Genomic DNA, 12,454 nt, shown 5'->3' with positions numbered 1-12,454 from the left:
AAAAAGTTTTACAATGAAGGGATAAGGAAACAGCTAACTATTATGATGTTAAGGTTGTGTGCTGCTGGAGATCTGGAAGACGTGGCGTGTAAAGTTGGTCGATTCCGTCGTCTTCGTCTTGGCAGCCGTCGTCCGAGTCGGATTATTCCGTCGACTGAAGTGGTCGGTCCAGGTCGGACTCGGTGTCTGGTCGTCAACCCCTTCCAAGAAGATTTCCAAGGTCGTTGCGGTCATCGTCTTGACCGGAGTGTCTACTTGCTCGGCGATCGGGTAAACTGGTTCGATTGACGACGGGCACTCCGATGATGGTTCCGCCGTTTGGTTAAGGGAAGATGTTCACGTGAGGGTTTCGCAAGAGACATTAGCTGGGCGGTGGGATGACCGTGTGCTGCGGGTTGCACATCGTTTAGCCGCCGACTTCGGTGCTGCATCCACAAAGGACCTCCCTCATCCATAAACACGATCGCCATTTCAATCTCGGTCCCCCTCGTTGAACCTGCCACAGCAGACTGTTCCCTTCTTGCGGCCTGATTTGGCCGGAACTGCTACTGATACTGCCGCGGGGGATTTGGCCAGGGAAGCTGCATCTGAAAGGAAAAAAAGAAAAACGTGTTTGATGTTGATTGATGAAGTCAACTCGCTGCATCAACTTCTGCTGCATCGACTACCGGGACATACACAATAGTTTCTTCCTTCCACACCGATCTGCTCCGGCTCCGATTCGTGGTCTTCGGCACCACCGCGTGTTTGCCGATGGGCTTCTCATGCAGCTCCACGAGAGCTGCAGCCGAAGTTGCGCTGGCAGGTTCTTGCGCCAGTTCACGGGGTTTCTCCAGTCGGATGCGGGCAATGATTTCACCTTGGTTCCTTTTCCAATCCGGTCAAACCAAATAATTTTGTAAGACTGGATTGACTGCCGGATGTCGACGAAAAAAAATCACGAGCAAACAAGTTTGACGTTTAACTTACACTGTCACCAAATACTAATACACTGACAACAAACCGATTTGGCGAACGGCGGCGAAATGTCACCGTAGTTCCACCATACACCAGCAGAAGTCACTAATGTGCAAAACTGGCTCAAACGGAATCTAAACGGAGTCCAACCGGAAATTCCGTTTAGAAAAATTCTAAGCAATTTTCGAAGCGGAATTCGAAGCGGAATGAAACAGTCAAGCCGTGGATTTTTTGATTGGGAATATCCCACCACCAAATTGACCTTTATTCAACCCTCTGGCACCACTGTAAATGGCTAGAACGTTTGACAGTCACCAAAACCTCGAAGAGCCCACGTAGTAGTATTAGTGAAGAGCCCACGTTGTTTATCGTGGGCTCTTCACTAATACTACTGCGTGGGCTCTGTGAGTATAGCAGTATTGGTGTTGTTTGTTTGTTTACACCGAATCTTCAAGAAACATCACTATTGTGTGTGCAAATCTGTTACGAAAAAAGATGAAAACTGTTGCTGGGTAGTACTGGACCGGGGACTGGCCAAGTCCCGCTGTTGATCCTTCCGAACAGCTCGCTGCAATCTCCGGCAGGGAGTAGCCGACCAAGTGCAGACACATCCGTGATTCCGGTGATGTGGCGGAGCTGGTCTTTCCAAGCATCCTTCGGTAACCTTCTCCGAGGACTGGCCCACTCCCGCTGTCGACTCGCACAGGGAATCGAAGGAATCGCGTGCTTGTGTAGAATCCGACCTTTTGTGGACTCACAAGAAGTTCATCGCGAAGTGGTTCGAATAAATCTGAACTTTAAACTTGCAAAATCATCTTCATCGCTACTTCGCGGGGCATTTATCCATAGTCTCTGGCGGATAGGGTCCTTCGGGAACTTGTGTTTGGAAATCCGTCCCGTGTCGGATTTTCTTGGAAATCATTTCAGCATTATGAAATTATACCTTTGTTTACCACGCAGTTTGTTTATTTTCAAATTTTTAGAGCAAATGCATTCTTCATCTTCTTTGTTGTCTTCATGTTCGCGTCGAACATTTAGGTTTCATAAACATGGCCGTCGTGACAGAGGGCTGCCTTTATTGCTTTACGATCAAGCTTCGCGCTGATCGACGACACACACAATGACAAAGAAAAAGAACAAGAATAGACGAAACATGCGAAAGTGGAATGGCACACACAGGAGTGTGACGTGGACGTCTCAGATGGTAATGTGCTATCTGAGAGGCCGAGTCCCGTCGACCCTGGCCAGCAGAACAATTGTTGTGTTTATTTCGGGCACCGGTCCCGAAAATAATTTAGCCGGTTTATGACCGACACATGCAGATCGTTTGATCCAGACAAGAAGACGATTCCCCTGGAGAGATCTTGCAAAATGAAATTAGGAAATTATAATTGAATAATGAACCCACGATAATCTGTGATAACTAGGAATATTTTAATTACTTTGATATTTAATCAGTGGAAAACCCACGGAAAAAGTTGAAACATTTTCAGATCTGAATGGTTTTGGAGTCGATTTCGGATTAATTTTGAGATTTCCGGATTTCCCAATCCAAAAGAGGTTGGTGATAATAAAATGAATCTTTATTCATAATCAATACAGAGTTTAGTAACACTGACTAACTCTAACGATGTAAGTCGACCGAGGGTCGGTTAACCGCAGCAGTTGGTGAGGGGTTAAACATTGGTTTCCCTCGGAACTCGCTGTCGGTTCGACCCGAAGACCCGATGAGCATCTGCGGAGGAGGTTAGTCGTTACTAAACACCTGTAAAGAAAAAGAAATGAAATTATTACACCGTACTAATGAATGTTATTGTGTGTAAAATTGTGTTAAATATTTGTGAAAAACAGTTTTTGTAAATTATGTTCATGCAGACTAGTGAATTTTGAACACCCTAGTCGTTAACATGGAGCATAGTTTATGTTGGGACTCCATAGTTGCACTGGCGGAACTGTGGACGGCAAAGGGATGATCAGTTTTGCCCTTCGCCGTGTCACTGTCCGTGGAGCTGTCACGAGTGGAGTTCGCAACGACCAAAAGTGGTCAAAAGTTAGCAAAAATTCGTTAATTGAAAAAGTGCTTACCTTTATGCTCATGTTGGAGGTCCATAGCTACGCTGGCAGTCCGACGAGACGACCAAGGGGTTATCCGTAGTGCCCTTGCGTCCGAGCGGCGACTGTGGAGCGGCAGTGAGGGGACGCTACCAACCAAAATACCGGCCAGAAGTGGCAAGCCTAAAATTTTACGATCGTCAATCAATAATTGATTTTTAATTTGCAAATTTTAATGTGTACACTTACCTGGTGCTCATCTTGCTGTGTCAAGATGGCCAACCATGGTTCATCCCGGGATAATTTGTGGGTTTGTGCAGGCTGATCTTCCTCGGGAAGATTCAGAACCTAGCAGCAAAACACCACCACTTTTCAGGCTCACTGTGAGCTGAAAAGTAAATAAAAACTTAACGAAGAAGCTCTTCGTAGGACTAGTCCAAAAACTTAAACGACTTACCTGAACATATCGGACGAAACATCGTCAAAAACACACCGAAAACGACGTAAAACGATCGCGCACTTGATTCCGTTGACCGAGCTGATTTTTCAGTTGTAAACATTGCGTTATGCTCTGACAGCTCGGCGACGTGTCAGTGTGGACGTTTTGGCATCTGTCAACTGCAGAGACAGTTTGCTGCAGGGGCTTCACTTGAGGTTGAATCACCCCTTGGAGATCGAAAGAGATCCAAACTTGTAAATTCTGTACATAATTGGGTCTTAAAATGATGCTTAGATTGCTGATATTATTGTTTACAGCGATAAAGCTTATTTTTCTGAGTACAATGACCCTTTGTACGACCACAAAGAGTTTAAAATGGATTTTTAAATCAATTTTGAAAAATTAACCTCGCGGTCCTTCTTGACAGAAAAGCTCCTACTTGACAGCTCGTTCCAAGGGGACCATAGTTGATCCATTGAAAAAATGTTGTCCTGTCAAAAAAAAAATTTGCGTTAAAATGAAAAAAAGTGATCAGAAATGGTTTTTAATCGTGTTTTATACCGTTGTACATAAAAATTGACATAGGGCTTTAGTACCCAATTATTTTGTTGCGCAACATAACTATAGAGTTGTCTACCCATAATTCGGGATGATTTTTAATAATTATTTTAATTTGTTTTTGCATGATTTATGTTAACTTATTTATTTTAATTTGGTGTAAATTTTGTAAATATTGAATGTTTTTGTTTGTATTATTTATTATTTGAGTTGTTTTGTGAAGGTTCATTATCTCGCGCGTTGTAGCAGTAATGTACCTGAGAATTGTAGGTTGAATTGTCCACACCCACGAATCTAGTAGATGCCGACGACGGTGATGCAAAGCATTGTTGTAAAAAAATGCGAAACCTCGTCGTGCTTTCACATTTTTTTCGCCGGGGTGGTGGATAGTGTAACCGTTGGTCACAGTTCTTGAACGAACCTTCACTTTTCAATTTATTTCCGCACATACAACATCACACGGCACAAGCAGTGAAGGGTTATCCGTACCGCTGCAAACACGCAGATCCTGACAGCGCTAGGTCAGGACTGCACGAAAAGTGGGAGGGAAAGAAAATGGTGGATTTTCCCACCCAAAAGAAGAAGGAAATGTTTACCTCCGATGCCGAGGACAAGAATCGGGCTCTTTTATTATCAGGCGTCCGTGCGGTGTAGTCGGGGATCCAGGTGCCAGTACCGCAACTTTGTGCTGGACACGTCTTGGCCTTCTGGAGGAAGTGCCCGCGGTTGTAACTCTCCCGCTCCGAACTCGACCCCGTACGGGTTTGGTCAACCTAGCCCTGTAAGTGCAGAGTGCCATTGGCTACGTTTCCCGTCAAGGACCACGACAATCTCTGGCGCGCGGCGCCATAAACGCAAAGGAGATTCCCCTCTCGGCGCGACCGGATTGGCAGTAGCCAGGTCCGCCGATTCCGACAACGAGGAAGACGCCTGCCGCAGGAAGGATCGGCAACGCCCGCTCGACCTTGCCTCGCGGTTTCCAGCGCAGCAACAACAACAGCCGTCAACCGTTATTCGGCTGCAACGACGACCCCCCCCCCCCCCCACGGGACTTCCGGCGGCACAGTCGAGGGCGCTCCTGTGACCGGCCAACGCAGAGGAGAACGCCGAAGGCGTTCAATCCCGGGAAGCTGCTGCTGGAGTTACGGTACGTTTGTCCCTGAAGTGCTACACTAAACACACACACACACTTTTTACACTAAATACAAAATACACGATTTAAATAAGAAAAGTGTGGTTCTTGATTTTTATTTCCTTTCCGAGAGCTTGAATCGCTTAGTAGTAATGCCGACCCTGAGATGATGAGTAGTCAGTAGCTCAGCTCAGGTCTACGACTACCTTTTAATAAATGGTCTCTGCCCTGAAAAAATGGAATGAGTTAGCCCTCCTTGACAACTGATCAAGCCATTAGTTTCAAGCCTTCGATAGCGGAGTGGCAGGTGGCAGGTCCCCACACCGGCCGATGGGGGAAGGGGGGGGGGGTGATGTAGATGAGCTGGCTTACGCTGGTAACCCTTGGTCAACGCCGAATTCTCCAGGGCGCTCTCCTAGCGTCCTTCAGGCGCTTCCGGCCGTATAAAAAATTGAACACCACACGTAATTCACACCGAACAGTAAAAGAACGTTTATTTTCTTAACACTTTATATTTACAGGACTTAGAAATATTCTTACAAGGGAGCGCGCACCGTGCGCGTCCCTTCCTGGTCACGGAAATTTCTAGCAGAGCTGGTTTTGTTAGAATCCTGCTAGAATGATTCTAGCAGGCCTGCCAGAATTCTGTAAGAATTTTCTTAGAGCATTCTGACAGAGCAAAAAACTGTCGAAATGACGTCATTTTCGCCAAACCGCACTGTGACCGCCATCTTGTCAGAAATCTTGCTGGCAAAAGTTTTAATTTGTTATCTAGTCGACTAAAAACGTCGATTTGGTGCCGTTCCGTTGGTTATCTGGCCACCCGGAGTTCGGTAAGAATGTTGTCAACAGATATTTTACATTGGAGTCATTAAAACTTTTTTCCACAGGCGCTACTTGCATTGGATTTTTCCAGAAGATTTTCCCCCGGAAGAACATCACCATCCAAAATCAACCTCCACTCCGGCAGCTGCCTAACGGCATCCTCTCAGGAATGCTCCTAAGCATTACGGGATGCTTCGAGATGGTCGTCGGATTCGGTGCTTCCGCTCCCGTCACAGCAGTTTGGATTTCAACTCATGTTGTCTCGCCATCGTCGTGCAGTCAACTCCTCCAGGAGATGCCACCAAAGCCGCCATGAGTGAAAAGTTGCAGAATCCTTGAAGAATCATCCGAAGTGAAGGGATTGGCAGAAAACCCAGGTGTGAAAGTGTTTGTATGTAATAAAAGCGTTAAACATCTTGTTTTGTTTCACGAAATTAAACAGAAATATTACTAATATTTTCCTTATCAAATGTGTATTATGAACTGGCTAATAAGCTGCAAAAAAAAATCTAGCTGAAACATTCTAACGAAATTCTAGCAAGATTGTAGCAGAAAATTTTTCTATCTAATTCTAGCAAAATTCTTACAGAATTCTAGCAAGAGGCCTGTCAGAATAGTTCTAGCAAAATTCTAGCAGACAACCGATTCCGTGTACGTACCGGTTGTTGCGTTTGAAACGGAATACATAAACGATTTGAATTGAATTTGAATTGAGTTGACTGTGTTAAAGGTGCTCCAAAAATCGAGTGAAGCCAGGATTCTCTTTCCACCTTAAGTTTCTAGAAATTTCCTCGTGCAAATTTTCATATTTCTAGTTAAATTTACACTGAAATTTGTCACTGGACTTTGAGACAAGCATTGGTTTTGATAAAACACATAGGAAATATTAATAATACAATAATAATATAATATTTCGATATTTATGATTGTTTTCGGTTAGAACGGACACAGAACCAACAATAAGAACTGCATCGATTTACAGCCATAAAGAGCTATAAAAACTGCTTCAGATTGTAGTCTCGATTCGACCCAGTTGATGTCAATAAATTTAAAAAAGTCCATACCAACTTTAACGATCTATATACTATATTTTTTTTGTTCATAACTTATTTTTATTAGGTCCTTTTAGGTGCTGTGACCAGGTTAGGACCGAGGATCAAAGTACAAAAAATAATAAAAGAAAAAAAAACCGGAACTGATCATCAGATCATCATTTTCTCGTGCCATGTGTCAGCAAGTGCGCGATCACGTCAATCTGTTCCTCGGGTGTCTTGCACTGCCTCAAGCGACCTCTGTATTCTCTGTAAATGGACCACAGCTCCGACTCGCTGTACAGCTTCGGTTCACCTTGATCCGCCTTCGGGGTTGCACCGGCGCCGGCGCCAGTATTATCTGGACTTCTTCCTGCGGGACGAAGATGTTTTTCTTCCGTCCCGACGGACGGCACCGCTCCAGGTAGCGGAGGAAAATCCGCCGCGGTCAACGTGACTCCTGCCGGAGTCTGTTTGTCCTTCTTGCATGCTGGCAGCTTTGGCTTGGACGCCTGCTGCCTCGACTGGATGAACTGCGCACGTTTGGGACAGCTGCGGTCCAGACCCTCGTGAGATCCAGAGCAGTTGACACACTTCTTGGCTTCCGTTTCTTCTGCTTTGCACTTTTCCGTGCTGTGGGCACCCCCACAGCTGCTGCACCTGGGCTTGAGATGGCAGTTACTGGTTCCGTGACCAAACTGCAAGCAGTTCTTGCACTGGGTCACGTGCGGTTCTTTGTTCCGGTAGGCCACCCACCGGACGACGACTGGTCCCACTTTCTTTACCTTGCTACTCAACTCCTTCAGACTGGTATGCCCCTTGGGGAAGAGCACGATGAAAGGCGTCTCATCGATGGCGGGAAGCTGCTGCTTCCGCCTGATGGCGTGTACTGCCAAGACGTCCAGCTGATGTTCCGTCTTGAGCAGCTCCTTGACGTAATCCGGTTCCGCGTTCGGGAGACCTCGCATTACTACCCGGTGCGGTCTCGCGCTGCGCTTTCCGTGCGTATAGAACTGCACCTTGTTCTTCTTCAGGTGAGCTTGCACCGTGTCGAAGTCGTCGCTCGAGAAGCACGTAATTTTGGTGCCGTACCGCGTCAGTTTGTGTTCCGGCTGGACATCACATGTCGACATCACCTTCGCAAGGCGGGCGAAACTCGTTTCTTTCACCACCAGCGGCGGCTGCTTCTTCTCCCGGCCGACTTGCCGGTTGCTGGTACCACGGGGTGGTTTTTTCTGCTGCTGGGTTCGCATTGTTGTTGTTGTTGCTCTCCTCCGCTAGCGGGCTGAACTTGTTGTTGCTGAGCAGTTTCTCCACATCGCCGTCGTTGCCGCCATCGCCGACGTTGATTTCCTCCTTAGCCTTCCTGCGGCGAACCTTGACCACGGGACGAAATTCGCCCCCGTCCTCTCCTCCTCTTTCGGAGTCTTCCACCTCCATGCCCGTCGCCGCCTGCGTCTTGGGTTGAAACCCGTCCGGTTTCTCCCACACTTTTCTCAAGGCCGCGTTCCAGTAGAACGTCCTTCCATTCTCAGCCCTGTGCTCCGTCCACTCACTCTTCACCGTCGCGGCCGCCGCCATGGCCGTCGGCGAAAGTTAACAAAACACCGTCAAAAACGCGCTGTATATACTATATTATACGTATGCACTTTGTTGGTGACCAATCAATTATGCTTTAAATCGATTTTGCAGACAAAAAATAAGTGCCTGATTATAGGAAAAATAATATAAACACATATTTATGTCGTTTTCAACTCAACTTCTATAAAAGAAAAAAACGAGATATGATACAAAACGCTGTGGGTGTGCTTTCACACCCACTGTTTTGGTCATGAGAGTATTTTTTTAGGTATCGTTCTTCCTGTCGTCATACGTTGTACCTTTGACGTTGATATCAATGCTGTACATCGGGATGCTGGCGCGACTGTGGAAATCGGGAGCCCCGGGAGGCCGAGTTTCAGCTGAATCCAGGTAATGCATTTATTTACGCAAATTGATTGCGCCGTGGTATATTTAACCAAGTCAATGTACATTAGGGTGACAAGAGAAAAATAAAATTTTGGAAAATCCTAATCCTGGCTCCTGGCTTAAGGGTCGTTATTGATCGTTGAAGTTTGTATGAAAAAAATCGCAAAAATATGGGGAGAAGCCTGAATTTCCAAAATAAAAAAAAGTTGGCGATAAATGTGTCAGATCATTGTCAAGTGTGAGATTATAATGTAAAATTTATATGACAAAAAACTTTATCCAAGACCGCAAACGATCCGAGTTAACCCTGACAAGTTATTAGCGATTGAAAGAAGACGTTTTCATATGAAACGATTTTTGTCGCCAACTTTAATGATCCATAGCGACCCTTTAATTATAACCGATTTGGCCCAACATTGGCACAGTTTCTTATTTTTGCCGAAAAATGCGATTTTTTATTGTCGCCCTAATGTACATGTAAATAGACTTTTTGCTTACTCGAGCGAAACATATACCATATAGAGTTGATGTTCCTATATGTAGTCTACGATTCAGATAATCACACAAAAAAAAATAGTCAACAAAACCCAAGAACTAAATTCATACAAGAATTTAAATCAATTGTTCAGAAATATTTTTTATAATATCGTTCAATACCTTGCTCCCTTACCATACCTTACTCCCGTAGAATGCACTTCATCTCAAATTGGTTTACCCTGTAGGTTACACATAATTGGCAAAAGTTAGTTAATTTAGCTGACGATGTATACGTGGATTTAATCATTTACCAGTTTACATCTAATATAGGTTGACTAATTTCGTAGTTAACTCTTTCCGTGTTGTACCTTTTCATTAAGAATCGGTATATGAGTGTTGTAAAAAGTTTGTAAATTTTTATCATTATAAGATGGCCAAAATTTTAAATGAGTTAAGTAAATTTTTCCCATGACCCATGAAGAGTATTGAGGCTGGAGTGCTGCCAAAATTTGATATAGAGTAAGTTTCCAGTTAATGCAAACAAAAAAACCAAATTAAAATCACAAGTCAATTTTGATATCTTTTAAGTAAAAAGCAAAAAATCCAATAAATGAACAAAGACAGTTCAAAATACATAGCTAAGACCCTGAAATGCAAATCTTTTAACCCAATCTTTACAAATATTCACAGACGAGGCAAAAAGCGAGTTACGAGGATGGTTGTTGTGGTTGTTTTAGCGTTTGCTATTTGCTGGTGCCCTATTCAGGTAATGTTAATCTTGAGAAATTGTAGAGCAGGAATTTAATTCATATACGTTTCACAGGTCATTCTTGTTTTGAAATCCTTTGAAGTGTACGAGGTAACTCATAGCAGCATCATCACGCAGATAGTAGCGCACGTGCTAGCCTACACAAACTCCTGTATCAATCCCGTATTATACGCTTTTCTTTCAGATAATTTTCGGAAAGCATTCCGCAAGGTGAGTTTGAGTTATTTTAGATAAAAAACGAAACATTGGAATATCTGTTTGATTCATTTGTTTTATTTAAATTAAAATGTAAATGTTACCTTTTGTTTCCTAAAAATAGCTTAAATATCTGTGCGACGTTTTTTTTTTGTTATTTTTTAGCTTTATTGAATACCATTTTTGTTCAGCGACTAGCTTTATTTGGGTATGTTTTAAATCGTTATCGATTGCTAATTTCGTAAACCCTGGTCAATTAATGACACAGCTGGATTTTATTATCAGTTTACTTAATTGCTCGCACTTTACCAATCCTCCTAATTATGAAAGTCACCTACGTTGCGCATCGATGTATCACTGATACATATGGTACGTTCGTTTGAGGGCTGGTTCCGCACTGAGTGCCGCACTCAGAGCTGTCAAAGGCGTCATCCATAAAGTATGTCACGCTAAAATCGGCCAAAATTAACCCCCCCTCCCCCCTATGTCACACTTTGTCACACTTTCTCCAACCCCCCTTCGAAAAGTACGTCACATTCTGTCCCCCTTATCCATATTGATTTTTGAATAATTATTACATGATTTATAAATAGGATTATTTATAAATTCGGAGTTCAATCGAGAAAGTTTTTAATTTTACAGGTTGTGTTTAGATTTTTATTTGTTAAATGTTGTAGTGATAGAAATCACCATCAACAGTTTTTTTTAATCTAATGATTTAATCATATTAAATCTATCATCAAAAATTCTGTTTCTTAAAGCCTTGATATATTTTACTTAAAAAAAATTTTTTTAGATAAATTCTTTGACTGAATTTTCAGTACATATTCAGGAAATAGTCTAGCGTGACGTCACAGTCTCACGGACCCCCCTCTCCCCCTTGTCACACTTTGTCACGCTTGCGCCTACCCCCCCTCCCCCCCTAGAGCGTGACGTACTTTATGGATGACGCCAAAGTGTTTTTTTTTTAAGAAACTCACGCTAGTTCCGCACGAGTTTCGCCGCTATCTTGAAACTGAAACTCTAGTGCCGCACTCGATATTTATTCAGTTTCATGCGAGTTCCACGCACAGTGACAAATTACGTTCGATTGAACCAAAACTGGCACCGGCAAGTGCGGCAATCAGTGCCGCACTGGCTGTTTAAACGAACGTACCAATAGTGAAGAGTTGAGATTGATAGATTTTTATCTTTGATTTATATGCACGCTGTCATTCTGCCGGATTCAGGTGGTATGGTGTGGAGCACCACCATCATCGTTGCTGAGAATTCCACAAGGTCCCCGAACTGGAGAAACAAAAACCACACGCACCGGAAATGGCACTTCAAATGCGGATGTTTTGTGAGTGGAGGTTGACGATAGCAAAGTTGCTGAGAAATACATAGAAATAACGAGTGTATAAGAGATGATCAGCTCCATTGCTATGACAGACATTGTCCATATAAATCTTGAATTTTTGCATCAGAGCAAACCTTACCACCTCTCTATCATGGATTAAATTTCCAATTTATTGGGAAATATAAATAGTCGAGCTTGATAATACGAGTCAGTTTCAATTGGGTCCTAAAATTAAGCTTAAATGTGTGATATTATTTATCACAGAGATAAAGCCTATTTTTTAAGCACAATAACCTTTTGTACGACCGCCAAGGATTTAAAATTGATTTTTAATTCAATCATTTCATTTAATTTAATTTAATCGTGCTTTCTACCTTTGTACATAAAAATTGACAATAAGGCTTTGGGGCCTTATTGAACGATTTGACAAGGAACTGGAAAAATCATAAATACAGGTGTTTTTATTTACCGTTATTTGGTAAAAAAAAGTGCAATTCTATAATTATCAGAGAATCGTGCACAATCCTTTACACAAAAAAATATTTCCGAATGTTACATGATTTATGATGTTACACTTTTGCACGTCAGAAAACATTTAAATTTAAATGCAATTTGATGTAAATTTGCCAAAAATTATCCGTAAAAACATGATTTTACGTGCGATTTAACCGTTTACGTCGAATCTCAAGTTTACATCAACTGAGTTTACATG

At 43.1% G+C, this 12,454-nt stretch overlaps 1 protein-coding gene and 2 long non-coding RNA genes across 15 annotated transcripts in view; 2 read left to right on the top strand and 1 right to left on the bottom strand.

Moving 5' to 3' along the window:
- The window catches only part of LOC6049664 (allatostatin-A receptor), a 30,234-nt gene extending 17,919 nt beyond the window's left edge, over window positions 1-12,315 (top strand). For 11 of the 12 annotated variants that reach the window (XM_038261888.1, XM_038261886.1, XM_038261889.1 and 8 more), the window contains exons 6-9: window positions 8,844-8,965; window positions 10,130-10,205; window positions 10,263-10,418; window positions 11,633-12,314. In XM_038261888.1, the coding sequence (XP_038117816.1) occupies window positions 8,844-8,965; window positions 10,130-10,205; window positions 10,263-10,418; window positions 11,633-11,749 (471 nt within the window). In that variant the 3' untranslated portion in view covers window positions 11,750-12,314. Of the gene's footprint in view, window positions 1-8,843; window positions 8,966-10,129; window positions 10,206-10,262; window positions 10,419-11,632 lie in introns of all 12 variants that reach the window. The other variant, XM_001866351.2, reaches the window with a different exon arrangement.
- LOC119769442 lies at window positions 2,523-3,715 on the bottom strand. Of its 2 annotated transcripts, XR_005278357.1 has the most exons (3): window positions 3,259-3,715; window positions 3,043-3,192; window positions 2,523-2,722 (listed from the first exon to the last, which is right to left on the bottom strand). It is a non-coding gene; the product is annotated as an uncharacterized LOC119769442 (long non-coding RNA). The 2 variants fall into 2 exon arrangements; XR_005278356.1 differs by having other exon boundaries at window positions 3,043-3,715.
- On the top strand, window positions 5,513-6,408 carry LOC119769443. Its single transcript, XR_005278358.1, has 2 exons — window positions 5,513-5,971; window positions 6,029-6,408. It is a non-coding gene; the product is annotated as an uncharacterized LOC119769443 (long non-coding RNA).
- Window positions 12,316-12,454: the final 139 nt, after the last annotated feature.

The sequence above is a fragment of the Culex quinquefasciatus genome, chromosome 3 (genome assembly GCF_015732765.1).
Source record: "Culex quinquefasciatus strain JHB chromosome 3, VPISU_Cqui_1.0_pri_paternal, whole genome shotgun sequence".
Lineage (NCBI taxonomy): Eukaryota > Metazoa > Arthropoda > Insecta > Diptera > Culicidae > Culex > Culex quinquefasciatus.
Note: the sequence above shows the minus strand (reverse complement) of the source record. Positions and strands in the feature narration are given on the sequence as shown.